This window comes from Scyliorhinus canicula, chromosome 25 (assembly GCF_902713615.1).
Source record: "Scyliorhinus canicula chromosome 25, sScyCan1.1, whole genome shotgun sequence".
In the NCBI taxonomy this organism is placed as follows: Eukaryota; Metazoa; Chordata; class Chondrichthyes; order Carcharhiniformes; family Scyliorhinidae; genus Scyliorhinus; species Scyliorhinus canicula.
In genome coordinates this window covers 23,202,336-23,217,620 of record NC_052170.1, presented here as the reverse complement: position 1 = coordinate 23,217,620, position 15,285 = coordinate 23,202,336, and the positions used below count along the sequence as shown (strand labels likewise).

At 45.7% G+C, this 15,285-nt stretch overlaps 1 protein-coding gene across 3 annotated transcripts in view; it reads right to left on the bottom strand.

Moving 5' to 3' along the window:
* The window catches only part of LOC119957172 (CD209 antigen-like protein C), an 82,620-nt gene that overhangs the window by 29,204 nt on the left and 38,131 nt on the right, over positions 1–15,285 (bottom strand). For 2 of the 3 annotated variants that reach the window (XM_038784963.1, XM_038784965.1), the window contains one exon: positions 12,935–13,006. The exons of the other annotated variant lie outside the window; for it this stretch is intronic. In XM_038784963.1, the coding sequence (XP_038640891.1) occupies positions 12,935–13,006 (72 nt within the window). The remainder of the gene's footprint in view (positions 1–12,934; positions 13,007–15,285) is intronic. 3 annotated transcript variants of the gene reach the window in all.

Genomic DNA, 15,285 nt, shown 5'->3' with positions numbered 1-15,285 from the left:
TTGTGGCCATGGACCTTAAGATCTGGGATAAAGCCGATAATATATATATTTTGCATTTTGTAGATTTAGCAACCAGATTTAGTCAATCAACGATTGTATGAAGTAAAGAAAAGAGAGTAATTCTGGATCAAATTGTGGAAAAATGGATCGGGACAGGAATGGGTCCACCGGCAAAAATTATTTTCGGACAATGAAGGAGAATTTGCTAATGATGAGTTTAGGGATATGCGTGAAAACGTGAATATCAGAGTTATGAATACGGCTGCAGAAAGCCCAGTTCGTAATGGTGTCTGTGAACGAAAACTGCATGGCCTTGATGACATGCTTCGGAAAATTTTGGCAGATCGACCAAATTGCACGCTAAATTCAGCTTGAGCATGGGCGGTACATGCAAAAAATTCATTGCAGATGGGGGCTATAGTCCTTATCAATTAGTGTTTGGTAAAAATTGTAAAACTCCGACCATTTTGGATGACCAGCCTCCAGATTGGGAGGGGACTACAATTAACTCTGGTTTTGCTGAACATTTAAATGCATTACATAGTGGTAGAAAAGCCTTTTTAGAAGCAGAAGTGTCTGAAAGAATTTGCAGAGCTTTAAGGCATCAAATACCGTTTTTCAGCAAGGAGACATGGTATACTGTAAGAGAGACAATTTTAATGAATGGAAAGGTCCAGGGGATTTTGAAGCTATTGTAATCTCTGGTTTGAGGAAAGAATTCCGGGTTGGAACATAAGAACATAAGAACTAGGAGCAGGAGTAGGCCATCTGGCCCCTCGAGCCTGCTCCGCCATTCAATTAGATCATGGCTGATCTTTTGTGCACTCAGCTCCACTTTAGGCTTCCGGTGCATTTAAATATATTGGACTGGAAATCGGATAGACTAAGTTGGGGGCAACTTTACGTCAGCAATCTTATTTGGAAAGCATCAGCCCAATAGCAATTAGTTGTGGCCGAGTTTCACAAAAAGGCGCAATGGTTTCAAAGATAGAAAAAAAAGCAACTGCAAAGTTTAATTGGGCAACTGAACTGGTTAGGTAGACATACTAGACCAGACGTGAATTTTGATGTCTTAGAGTTGAGTACAAAAATGAATGATCCCAAAGTGGAAGACATAATAAGAGCAAATAAAGCGTTGGCCAAACTAAAAATGCAGGAGTGTGTCTTGAAGTTCCCGGTTTTAGGTGACCGTAGGCACTTGAAACTCAGTTTATAGTGATGCGTCCTATGCAAATTTATGTGATGGGGTTTCAAGCGCAGGAGGTTTTCTAATTTTCCTTTTGGGGAACAATGGTAAATGTTGCCCTCTTGTGTGGGAAACAAAGAAAATAAGGAGAGTGGTAGAAAGCACTTGGTTGCTGAGACGTTAAGCCTTGTAGGAGTGGATATGGCATTTTATATAAGTCAGAAATTTTGGATTTCGGGGATTTGGGTTTGGGGCAGCACGGTAGCATTGTGGATAGCACAATCGCTTCACAGCTCCAGGGTCCCAGGTTCGATTCCGGCTTGGGTCACTGTCTGTGCGGAGTCTGCACATCCTCCCCGTGTGTGCATGGGTTTGCTCAGGGTGCTCCGGTTTCCTCTCAGTCCGATGATGTGCAGGTTAGGTGGATTGGCCATGCTAAATTGCCCTTAGTGTCCAAAATTGCCCTTAATGTTGGGTGGGGTTACTGGGTTATGGGAACAGGGTGGAGGTGTTGACCTTGGGTAGGATGCTCTTTCCAAGAGGCGGTGCAGACTCAATGGGCTGAATGGCCTCCTTCTGCACTGTAAATTCTATGTCTATCTATGACTGTCATATTGACCATAAACCCCTGTGGGATAATGCGCACTCTACAAAAAGTGTCAATGAAAAGACGTTATGGATAAATCTCGCAAGTTTTTAAAAAAAAAAAAAATTTTTTTAAATTTAGATTACCCAATTATTTTTTCCAATTAAGGGGCAATTTAGCATGGTCAATCCACCTACTCTGCACATTTTTGGGTTGTGGGGGCGAAACCCACGCAGACACGGGGAGAATGTACAAACTCCACACAGACAGTGACCCAGAGCCGGGATCGAACCTGGGACCTCAGCACCGTGAGGCGGTTGTGCTAACCACTAGGCCACCGTGCTGCCCAATATCGCAAGTTTGAAGCAGATGTTGGACAGAGGGGAAATAACAAAAATTAAATGGGTCGACAGTGGCTATCAACTGTCAGACCGTTTTACGAAAAGAGGGGCTAGTTCACAGAAACTTTTGGATATTGTTAATGAAGGGCGCTTGTTTCTTTGACTTTTTTTCTCTTCGAAACAAAAACTGAAAAAAAAGAGGGGAGAAATCACGTGTGTGTTTTTGAGTTTCTTGAAATTTTGTTTTCACCTAATTATTTTTTTTTCTCCAAGGAAGGGTAGACTGTTAAATAATGGGTTAATAGACATTCCAATTAGTTATCTCATTTATGTTCAGTATCCAATAATTGAAACTGATATGTAAAGGGCTTCAGGTGGCCTCTGTGTCTGGTGATGTGCAGTTAGAGTTTTGTGCAGAGTCTGTTGGAATGAAAGGAATGTTGGTGAAAAAGGAATAGAACATTTGACTCTTCATACCACAGCAACACATTCTAGTGAAAAGTGAAAGTCACCATAGTCTCCAAGGACCATAGACTGCTCTTCCATTTGGTCTCCCATTATTAGAGAGCTAACAGGTGGATATTTAACCTCAGGGTCACCATACCTCAGGCAAGGGCAAAGGGTAAGAAGGCAGGGTCCACATGGATAACCTCCACATCACCAGACACAGAGGCCACCTGAAGCCCCTTTACATATCAGTGTCAATGGATAACCTCATGGGAATTTAACCCCACTGTGGCATTACCTCCACATCAGAGACCAACCATTCAGCCAACTGAGCTAACTGACCCCTACATCCCAGTATGCCACAAATAAATCTTATTTTAGCCAGCACTGTAAAGATGCAGATAGACTATCAAGTGTTTTGAAGCTTGCACTTTTCAAGGAGACACGTCCAGAGTGGGAAGTTGGAACTTGGTAATTTGGTGCAGTGAGGTAATCAGGAAAGGTAAGTGGAAAATCTAATTCTGCAGTTTTTCAGTGAAAAGTGCAGTGTGTAGCTTAGTGTCTGATTGGTTGAAGCTGCCCCCACCCTAATTGCTGAGAGGCAGTTATCTGTCAGTCACCTGAGGCCTGTTTAGAGGCACAAAGAGCACATTGTATTCTTCTCTTTGAAGTTTAGGTATTTTTTGAGTCATCGGTTAGCTGAGGTCTGCATAAAAGACAGACAGAAAGCGCACTCAGTAAGCTTGCGCTTTTAAAGGAGACACATCCGGAGTGAGGCACATCCAGAGTGGGAAGTTGGAACTTGGTAATTTGGTGCCGTGAGGCAATCAGGAAAGAACATAGAACATAGAACGATACAGCGCAGTACAGGCCCTTCGGCCCATGATGTTGCACCGACATGGGAAGTCAAAAACTAAAGGCCATCTAACCTACACTATGCCATTATCATCCATATGCTTATCCAATAAACTTTTAAATGCCCTCAATGTTGGCGAGTTCACTACTGTTGCAGGTAGGGCATTCCACGGCCTCACCACTCTCTGCGTAAAAAACCCACCTCTGACCTCTGTCCTATATCTATTACCCCTCAATTTAAGGCTATGTCCCCTCGTGCTAGCCACCTCCATCCGCGGGAGAAGGCTCTCGCTGTCCACCCTATCTAACCCTCTGATCATTTTGTATGCCTCTATTAAGTCAGCTCTTAACCTTCTTCTCTCTAACGAAAACAACCTCAAGTCCATCAGCCTTTCCTCATAAGATTTTCCCTCCATACCAGGCAACATCCTGGTAAATCTCCTCTGCACCCGTTCCAAAGCTTCCACGTCATTCCTATAATGAGGCGACCAGAACTGTACGCAATACTCCAAATGGGGCCGTACCAGAGTTTTGTACAGCTGCAACATGACCTCATGGCTCCGGAACTCAATCCCTCTACCAATAAAGGCCAACACACCATAGGCCTTCTTCACAACCCTATCAATCTGGGTGGCAACTTTCAGGGATCTATGTACATGGACACCGAGATCCCTCTGCTCACCCACACTACCAAGAATTTTACCATTAGCCAAATATTCTGCATTCCTGTTATTCTTTCCAAAGTGAATCACCTCACACTTCTCTACATTAAACTCCATTTGCCACCTCTCAGCACAGCTCTGCAGCTTATCTATGTCCCTCTGTAACCTGCAACATCCTTCCACACTGTCTACAACTCCACCGACTTTAGTGTCATCTGCAAATTTACTCACCCAACCTTCTGAGCCCTCCTCTAGGTCATTTATAAAAATGACAAACAGCAACTGCCCCAGAACAGATCCTTGTGGTACGCCACTCGTAACTGATCTCCATTCTGAACATTTGCCATCAACCACCACCCTCTGTCTTCTTTCAACTAGCCAATTTCTGATCCACATCTCTAAATCACCCTCAATCCCCAGCCTCCGTATTTTCTGCAATAGCCGACCGTGGGGAACCTTATCAAACGCTTTACTGAAATCCATATACACCACATCAACTGCTCTACCCTCGTCTACCTGTTCAGTCACCTTCTCAAAGAACTCGATAGGTTTGTGAGGCATGACCTACCCTTCACAAAACCATGCTGACTATCCCTAATCATATTATTCCTATCTAGATGATTATAAATCGTATCTCTTATAATCCTCTCCAAGACTTTACCCACAACAGACGTGAGGCTCACCGGCCTATAGTTACCGGGGTTATCTCTACTCCCCTTCTTGAATAAAGGGACCATATTTGCTATCCTCCAGTCCTCTGGCACTATTCCTGTAGCCAATCTTGACATAAAAATCAAAGCCAATGGCTCAGCAATCTCTTCCCTGGCTTCCCAGAGAATCCTAGGATAAATCCCATCAGGCCCCGGGGACTTATCTATTTTCACATTGTCCAGAATTGCCAACACTTCTTCCCTGCGCACCTCAATGCCATCTATTCTAATAGCCTGGGTCTCAGCATTCTCCTCCAAATCATTATCTTTTTCCTGAGTGAATACTGATGAAAAGTATTCATTTAGTATCTCACTTATCTCCTCAGCCTCCACACACAACTTCCCACCACTGTCCTTGACTGGCCCTACTCTTACCCTAGTCATTATTTTATTCCTGACATACCTATAGAAAGCTTTTGGGTTTTCCTTGATCCTACCTGTCAAAGACTTCTCATGTCCCATCCTTGCTCGTCTTAGCTCTCTCTTTAGATCCTTCCTCGCTTCCTTGTAACTATCAAACGCCCCAACTGAAACTTCACGCTTCATCTTCACATAGGCCTCCTTTTTCCTCTTAACAAGAGATTCCACCTCTTTGGTAAACCACGGTTCCCTCGCTCTTCCCCTTCCTCCCTGCCTGACTGGTACGTACTTATCAAGAACACGCAATAGCTGTTCCTTGAACAAGCTCCACATATGCCATCTATTCTAATAGCCTGGGGCAGCAGGGTAGCATGGTGGCTAGCATAAATGCTTCACAGCTCCAGGGTCCCAGGTTCGATTCCCGGCTGGGTCACTGTCTGTGTGGAGTCTGCACGTTCTCCCCCTGTGTGCGTGGGTTTCCTCCGGGTGCTCCGGTTCCCCCCCACAGTCCAAAGATGTGCGGGTTAGGTGGATTGGCCATGCTAAATTGCCCATAGTGTCCTAATAAAAGTAAGGTTAAGGGGGGGTTGTTGGGTTACGGGTATAGGGTGGATACGTGGGTTTGAGTAGGGTGATCATGGCTCGGCACAACATTGAGGGCCGAAGGGCCTGTTCTGTACTGTACTGTTCTATGTTCTATATCCAGTGTGCCCAACCCTTGCAGCCTACTCCTCCAACCTACACATCCTAAGTCATGTCTAATGGCATCATAATTGCCCTTCCCCCAGCTATAACTCTTGCCCTGCGGGGTATACTTATCCCTTTCCATCACTAACGTAAAGGTCACCGAATTGTGGTGACTGTCTCCAAAGTGCTCACTTACCTCCAGATCCAACACCTGGCCTGGTTCATTACCCAAAACCAAATCCAATGTGGCCTCGCCTCTTGTTGGCCTGTCAACATATTGTGTCAGGAAACCCTCCTGCACACATTGTACAAAGATTGACCCATCTAATGTACTCGAACTATATCTTTTCCAGTCAATATTTGGAAAGTTAAAGTCTCCCATAACAACTACCCTGTTACTTCCGCTCTTTTCCAGAATCATCTTCGCCATCCTTTCCTCTACATCCCTCGAACTATTAGGTGGCCTATAGAAAACTCCCAACAGGGTGACCTCTCCTTTCCTGTTTCTAACCTCAGCCCATACTACCTCGGAAGAAGAGTCCCCATCTAACATCCTTTCCGCCACCGTAATACTGTCCTTGACTAGCAGCGCCACACCTCCCCCTCTTTTGCCCCCTTCTCTGAGTTTACTAAAACACCTAAACCCCGGAACCTGCAACAACCATTCCTGCCCCTGCTCTATCCAGGTCTCTGAAATAGCCACAACATCGAAGTCCCAGGTACAAACCCATGCTGCCAGTTCCCCTACCTTATTTCGTATACTCCTGGCATTGAAGTAGACACACTTCAAACCACCTACAAGGTAAGTGGTAAGTCTAATTTTGCTGTTTTTCAGTTAAAAGTGCAGTGTGCAGATTAGTGTCTCATTGGCTGAAGCTGCCCCCACCCTAATTGCTGAGAGGCCGTTATCTGTCAGTCACCCAAGGCCTGTTTAGTGGCACAAAGGTACACATTGTATTCTTCTCTTTGAAGCTTAAGTAGTGAAATTAAATGAAAATCGCTTATTGTCACAAGTAGACTTCAAATGAAGTTACCATGAAAAGCCCTAGTCACCACATTCCGGCGCCTGTTCAGGGAGGCATGTACGGGAATTGAACCGTGCTGCTGGCCTGCCAGTGTGAGTCACCCTGGTTAGCTGAGGTCTGTATAAAAGACAGACAGAAAGCGCACTCAGTAAGCTCTGCGCAGGTCAATGATACACAGCCTGAGTGATGCACATCCAGAGTGGTAAGTTGGAACTTGGTAATTTGGTGCAGTGAGGTAATTCGGTGCAGAGTGGGAAAAGGTGCTTTTTCTCTACTGTTTAGTGTTCTCTCCTTCTGGCCTGTGACTTTTAATCTGCAGGGAGAGAACAAGGGAGCATCTAAGACCCTGGTTGAGTTCTCCCAGTGAGCCTGAGAAGACACAGCCAGACTGAGGCACAACCAAGAGTGAGTTTGGGAATTTGAAGCTAGGTGCGAATTCAAAGCTGGGTGGGGAGGAGGTGCTTTTAACCGTGGCAAGTGACTGGTAAGTAGTTTTTCTTTTCATTGTCCAATTTATTTATTTTGATTTTGAAATTGTAGTTGTATAAGTTTACCTAAGGTTTAAGACATGGCAGGAGATCCCAGACCCGTGTCATGCTCCTCATGTGCGATGTGGGAGCTCAGGGACATGTCCACTGTCCCTGGCTCTTTCACGTGCAAGAAGTGTGTTTAGTTGCAGCTCCTGTTAGACCTCTTGACGGCTCTGGAGCTGCGGATGGACTCACTTTGGAGCATACGCGATGCTGAGGAGGTCGTGGCTAGCACGTTTAGCGAGTTGGTCACACCGCAGGTGAAAGTTACTGAGGGAGATAGCAAATGGGTGACCAAAAGACAGAGCAAGAGTAGGAAGGCAGTGCAGGTGTGCCCTGCAGTCATCTCCCTGCAAAACAGATTTACCGCTTTGGATACTGTTGGGGGAGGTGGCTCCCTGGGGAAGGCAGCAGCAAGGTTCATGGCACCGTCGCTGGCTCTGCTGCACAGCAGGGCAGGAAGAAAAATGGCAGGGCTATAGTGATAAGGGACTCGATCGTAAGGGGAATAGACAGGCGGTTCTGTGGACACAATCGAGACTCCAGGATGGTATGTTGCCTCCCTGGTGCAAGGATCAAGGATGTCTCGGAGCGGCTCCAGGATGGTATGTTGCCTCCCTGGTGCAAGGGTCAAGGATGTCTCGGAGCGGCTCCAGGATGGTATGTTGCCTCCCTGGTGCAAGGGTCAAGGATGTCTCGGAGCGACTGCAGGACATTCTGGTGGTGGGTGGGGGGGAAAGAAGGTGAACAGCCAGCTGTCGTGGTGCACATAGGCACCAACGATATAGGTTAAAAAACGGGATGAGGTCCTACAAGCGTAATTCAGGGAGTTAGGAGGTAAACTAAAAAGTAGGACCTCAAAGGTAGTAATCTCAGGATTGCTACCAGTGCCACGAGCTAGTCAGAGTAGGAATGTCAGGATAGATAGGATGAATGCGTGGCTCGAGAGGGAGGGATTCAAATTCATGGGGCATTGGGACCGGTTCTGGGGGAGGTGGGACCTGTACAAACCGGTCGTTCTGCACTTGGGCAGGGCTGGAACCGATTTCCTAGGGGGGGGGGGGGTTTACTAGAGCTGTTGGGGAGGGTTTAAACTAATGTGGCAGGGGGATGGGAACCGATGCAGGCAGTTGGAAGGTAGTAAAACAGGGACAGAAGCAAAAGGAAGTAAAGGGAAAAATGCAAGGCAGAGAAGACATAGTCAAAAATCAAAAAGGGCGACAGTACAAGGTACAGTGACTGAGGGGAGCTCAGTGAATAGGCCCAGTAATACTAAAAGGAATAAAACTAGAGATGTTAAGATTCAAAATAGAGGTAAAAAAAAAATCATAAGTGTACTTTACCTGAATGCTCGTAGTATTCGGAATAAAGTAAATGAGTTGATGGCGCAAATCATCGTGAATGACTATGATTTAGTGGCCATTACTGAAACATGGTTAAAGGATGGTCATGACTGGGAATTAAATATCCGAGGGTATCAAACTATTCGGAAGGACAGAGTGGATGGTAAGGGAGGTGGTGTTGCTCTGTTATTTAAGGATGACATCCGGGCAATAGTAAGGGATGACATCGGTGCTATGGAGGATAAGGTTGAATCCATTTGGGTGGAAATCAGGAATAGTAAGGCGAAAAAGTCACTGATAGGAGTAGTCTATCGGCCACCAAATAGTAACGTTATGGTGGGGCAGGCAATAAACAAAGAAATAACTGATGCATGTAGAAATGGTACAGCAGTTATCATGGGGGATTTTAATCTGCATGTCGATTGGTTTAACCAGGTCGGTCAAGGCAACCTTGAGGAGGAGTTTATAGAATGTATCCGCGATAGTTTCCTAGAACAGTATGTAATGGAACCTGCGAGGCAACAAGCGGTCCTAGATCTTGTCTTGTGTAATGAGACAGGATTGATTCATGATCTCATAGTTAGGGATCCTCTCGGAAGGAGCGATCACAATATGGTGGAATTTAAAATACAGATGGAGGGTGAGAAAGTAAAATCAAATACTACTATTTTGTGTTTAAACAAAGGAGATTGCAATGGGATGAGAGAAGAACTAGCTAAGGTAGACTGGGAGCAAAGATTTTATGGTGGAACAGTTGAGGAACAGTGGAGAACCTTTCAAGCGATTTTTCACAGTGCTCAGCAAAGGTTTATACCAACAAAAAGGTAGGACGGGAGAAAGAGGGAAAATCGACCGTGGATATCTAAGGAAATAAGGGAGAGTATCAAATTGAAGGATATAAAGTGGCAAAGATTGGTGGGAGACTAGAGGACTGGGAGACCTTTAGGGGGCAACAGAAAGCTACTAAAAAAGCTATAAAGAAGAGTAAGATAGAGTATGAGAGTAAATTTGCTCAGAATATAAAAACAGACAGTAAATGTTTTTTACAAACATATAAAACAAAAAAGAGTGGCTAAGGTAAATATTGGTCCTTTAGAGGATGAGAAGGGAGTTTTAATAATGGGAGATGAGGAAATTGCTGAGGAACTGAACAGGTTTTTTGGGTCGGTCTTCACAGTGGAAGACACAAATGACATACCAGCGACTGATAGAAATGAGGCTATGACAGGTGAGGACCTTGAGTGGATTGTTATCACTAAGGAGGTAGTGATGGGCAAGCTAATGGGGCTAAAGGATGACAAGTCTCCTGGCCCTGATGGAATGCATCCCAGAGTGCTAAAAGAGATGGCTAGGGAAATTGCAGATGCACTAATGATGATTTACTAAAATTCACTGGACTCTGGGGTGGTCCCGGTGGTTTGGAAATTAGCAAACGTGACACAACTGTTTAAAAAAGGAGGTAGGCAGAGAGCGGGAAATTATACGCCAGTGAGCTTAACTTCGGTAGTAGGGAAGACGCTGGAATCTATCATCAAGGAAGAAATAGCGAGGCATCTGGATAGAAATTGTCCCATTGGGCAGACGCAGCATGGGTTCATAAAGGGCAGGTCGTGCCTAACTAATTTAGAACATAGAACAGTACAGCACAGAACAGGCCCTTCGGCCCTCAATATTGTGCCGAACAATGATGACCCTACTCAAACCCACATATCCACCCTATACCCGTAACCCAACACCCCCCCCCCCCCCCGCCCCTTAACCTTACTTTAGTGGAATTTTTTGAGGACATTACCAGTGCAGTAGATAATGGGGAGCCAATGGATGTGTTATATGTGGATTTCCAGAAAGCCTTTGACAAGGTGCCCACAAAAGGTTGCTGCATAAGATAAAGATGCATGGCATTAAGGGTAAAGTAGTAGCATGGATAGAGGATTGGTTAATTAATAGAAAGCAAAGAGTGGGGATTAATGGGTGTTTCTCTGGTTGGCAATCAGTAGCTAGTGGTGTCCCTCAGGGATCCGTGTTGGGCCCACAATTGTTCACAATTTACATAGATGATTTGGAGTTGGGGACCAAGGGCAATGTGTCCAAGTTTGCAGATGGCACTAAGATGAGTGGTAAAGTGAAAAGTGCAGAGGATACTGGAAGTCTGCAGAGGGATTTGGATAGGTTAAGTGAATGGGCTAGGGTCTGGCAGATGGAATACAATGTTGACAACTGTGAGGTTATCCATTTTGGTAGGAATAACAGCAAACGGGATTATTATTTAAATGATAAAATATTAAAGCTTGCCGCTGTTCAGAGAGACCTGGGTGTGCTAGTGCATGAGTCACAGAAGGTTGGTTTACAGGTGCAACAGGTGATTAAGAAGGCAAATGGAATGTTGTCCTTCATTGCTAGAGGGATGTAATTTAAGACTAGGGAGGTTATGTTGCAATTGTATAAGGTGTTAGTGAGGCCACACCTGGAGTATTGTGTTCAGTTTTGGTCTCCTTACTTGAGAAAGGATGTACTGGCGCTGGAGGGTGTGCAGAGGAGATTCACTAGGTTAATCCCAGAGCTGAAGGGGTTGGATTATGAGGAGAGGTTTAGTAGACTGGGACTGTACTCGTTGGAATTTAGAAGGATGAGGGGGGATCTTATAGAAACATTTAAAATTATGAAGGGAATAGATAGGATAGATGCGGGCAGGTTGTTTCCACTGGCGGGTGAAAGCAGAACTAGGGGCATAGCCTCAAAATAAGGGGAAGTAGATTTAGGACTGAGTTTAGGAGGAACTTCTTCACCCAAAAGGTTGTGAATCTATGGAATTCCTTGCCCAGTGAAGCAGTTGAGGCTCCTTCATTAAATGTTTTTAAGGTAAAGATAGATAGTTTTTTGAAGAATAAAGGGATTAAGGGTTATGGTGTTTGGGCCAGAAAGTGGAGCTGAGTCCACAAAAGATCAGCCATGATCTCATTGAATGGCGGAGCAGGCTCGAGGGGCCCGATGGCCTACTCCTGCTCTTAGTTCTTATGTTCTGCCTCAGGGTAGGTTCAATTCAGAGTCTCACAATCGAGGGCCTCATATTTGGATCTCAGTTGAGTCAGAAATAAGCCTGTTGCTGAGCACACTGTGGCTGGGTGTAGTATCCAGGCCAAGAGAATAGTCTGAATGCCAAGTAGGATGCAAGACAATTATCTTTTATTACAATACACAAATCGCCTCTCCCCGAAGTGTCTCCCTCCCTAACCTGCACCCAGGACGGGCTTTTTATACTCTCATCGTTAAAGGTGTCGCCCCACCCTGTGACCAGGGAAGTTCATATTCCTTGGAAGCCATGGGGAAACGAATGTCACACTCTGTGGGGGTTACAACATCTCTCCTCCCTGAAGTCCGAAGTGGCATCTGCATCAGCGTACATTCCCAGTCGGGCTTAAAGGCGCAATCCAAGCTCTGGCAGCCCAGGTGCATTGAGTGTGATGGCATGACAGAAATAGGGGGCGTGACAGAAATAGGGTGTACCCTGGCAGGATGGTAGGAGGACTGCCAAAATGCCAGGCTGGTATCCAAGATACCCACGTACCGAGGTATCACTCGTCCCAGAACCTGAAAACCAAGGGGCCTCTGATCCCCGATGGATCCGCCTAAGGTGATGTTATGCGAGATCTCCAATGTGCGGGATTTCGATCCTGGGCCTTGGGAGACTCCGGCATGAGCATATTTAAGAGAGCTTAACTGCACATTTAAATATGCAGATCTGGATCCTGCCCATAATGGTGGGGGAGGGGGGGGGGGGGGGGGAAAGAAGAGTGGTGGCATAATGAAACAAACGTGCATCACCTGGCCTGGCCATGTCTGAATTACTGAGTTATGGTCATTGGCAAGGGCCCCGAATCTAGCCAGTAGTGGGCCAGAATGACTTGGCCCTTCTGCAGGCAAACAGCACTGTTATTTTCCCAAATGTGTTGCAGGAGTTTGCCTCTGGGCAAATCCTGGTCTTCAGCATCAACAAAGGCCCGTTGTGGCAGTGTCACAAAATTGCCTGATCGCCACCCTCTGCTATCAGGTCGGAATCTGCTGATGTCTGCATTTGGGACATCATTCAGAGGTGGGATTGTATTATTGTGATGCAATCTACCTGCTTCTTGTGTCACCATTCTGATACTTCCCAGTCTGAATACTCCAAAGTTAAAGCCCTTTGTGGTGGTTATAAAACTTACTCTCCTTCAGCTGTGAAACTTCAGTCCTCAGTTCAGTGAGTAAGATGTTTGGATTCTCAGATATCCCTGTAACTGAAAGTGGAACAAGCATTTAGATCATGTGGCACTGATTCTCCAAGAGATAATTCTAATCTTTGCTCCAGATTTATTTGGAAACACAATGGGTTGGATTCTCCATTTCAACAGCTAAGTGCCGCCTCAAACGGAGAATTTGCGGGTGTTTTATGAAGCCAAAATCGGTACCGAACCCTCACCGATTCAGGGACCTGTGAGTAGCTAGTAGCAGCGCCGGGTGAAACTCCTGGCTCCTACGCTGAAATGGCCAGAGAATGGCTGGGTTCCTGGCCACGCATGCGCATGGCAACGACCTGCAGCGGTTGCTCCGTACAACATGGCGCCAGCTGTCTGTCCTCGACATCATCCTAGGCATCATCTTCCAACACTCCCTACCTGACAAAATGGACATCTAACAGATATTCACAGAGGACCACACACACAAAGTACTGATGACCCCACTGCCCCATCAGATCCATGTGATTGAAATGCCTTTGTTACCGGCAGAGGAGCGCTGTCCTTTCCCCCTACTTCAAACTTTCCTTCTGTTTTTCAGTTGGAGAACTGGGAGTACCTCAGGAGCAGACTCAAAGAATAATACAGCACAGAAGAGGCACTTCAGCACATTCAATCTGCACCAACAAATGAAAAGCACCTGACCTACCCACCTAATTCCATTTGCCAGCACTTGGCCCATAGCGTTGAATGTAATCACATTCGAAGTGCTCATCCAGGTACTTTTTAAAGGATGTGAGGCAACCCGCCTCTACCACCCTCCCAGGCAGTGCATTCCAGACCATCACCCCCCTCTGGGTAAAAAAAACATTTCCTCAAATCCTCCCTGAACTCACCTTGAACTTGTGTCCCCCTTGTAACTGACCCTTCAACTAAGGGGAACAGCTGTTCCCTATCCATGCCCCTCATAACCTTGTATACCCCGATCAGGTCGCCCCTTAGTCCTCTCTGCTCCAGAGAAAACAACCCAACCCTATCCAACCTCTCTCCATAACTTAAATGTTCCATCCCAGGCAATATACTGGTGAATCGCCACTGCACCACCTCCAGTGCGATCACATCCTTCCTATAATGTGGTGACCAGAATTGCACACAGTACTCCAGCTGTGGCCTCACCAAAGTTCTAGACGACTCCAATATGACCTCCCTGCTTTTGCAATCAATCTATGGCTCAATTGATAATTGCAAGTGTCCCATATGCCTTTTTCACCCCCTATTAACCTGCCCTTCTGCCTTCAGAGATCTATGGACAAACACATCAAGGTCTTTTTGTTCCTCGGAAGTTCCCAGTGTCATGACAATCAGTGAATATTTGCTTGTCACATTACTCCTTCCAAGGTGTACCACCTCACACGTATAAGGTTAAATTCCATCAGCCACGTTTCTACCCATTTGACCATCCCGTCTATATCTTCCTGTAACCCAAGGCACTCAATCTCACTGTTAGCCACCCGTCAATCTTTGTGTCATCTGCAAACCTACTGCTTCTATCCCCCACATAGTCATCTATGTCAGTTATATAAATGACAAACAAGAGGGGACCCAGCACAGATCCCTTTGGTACACCACTGGACACTGACTTCCAGTCACTAAAGCAGCCGTCTGTCATCACCCAGTCTCCTATAGCTAAGCCAATTTTAAATTCACCTCATTGAGTTCCTCTGTAACCCATGTACATTTTCCTTCTTTCTCATCTCCCATGTGGGACCTTGTCAAAGGCTTTGTTGAAATCCATGTAAACGACATCAACTGTACTACCCTCAACTACACATCTAGTTACATGCTCAAAAAATTTAATCAAATTTGTGAGTCATGACCGCCCTCTAACAAAGCCATGCTGACTATTCCTGATCAAACTTTGCCTCTCCAAGTGGAGATAGATTCTCTCCTTCAGAATTTTCTCCAATAGTTTCCCTACCACTGATGTAAGACTCACTGGTCTGTAGTTCCCCAGCGATCTCTACAACCTTTCTTAAATGGTGGTGCCACATTAGCTATCCTCCAGTCGTCTTGACACCTCCCTTGATACCAGAGAAGAATTAAAAATTTGGGTCATAGCCCCTGCTATATCCTCCCTCACTTCTCACAGCATCCTTCATCCAGATTCATCCAGACCTGGAGATTTGTCCATGTTTAAGCCCGCCGGCATCTCTAATACCTTGTCACTCTCTATGACCATAAGATAGAGGAGCAGAATTAGGCCACTCAGCCCATCGAGTTTGCTCCACCATTCAATCATGGCTGATATTTTTCTCATCCTCAATCTCCTGCCTTCTCCCCAT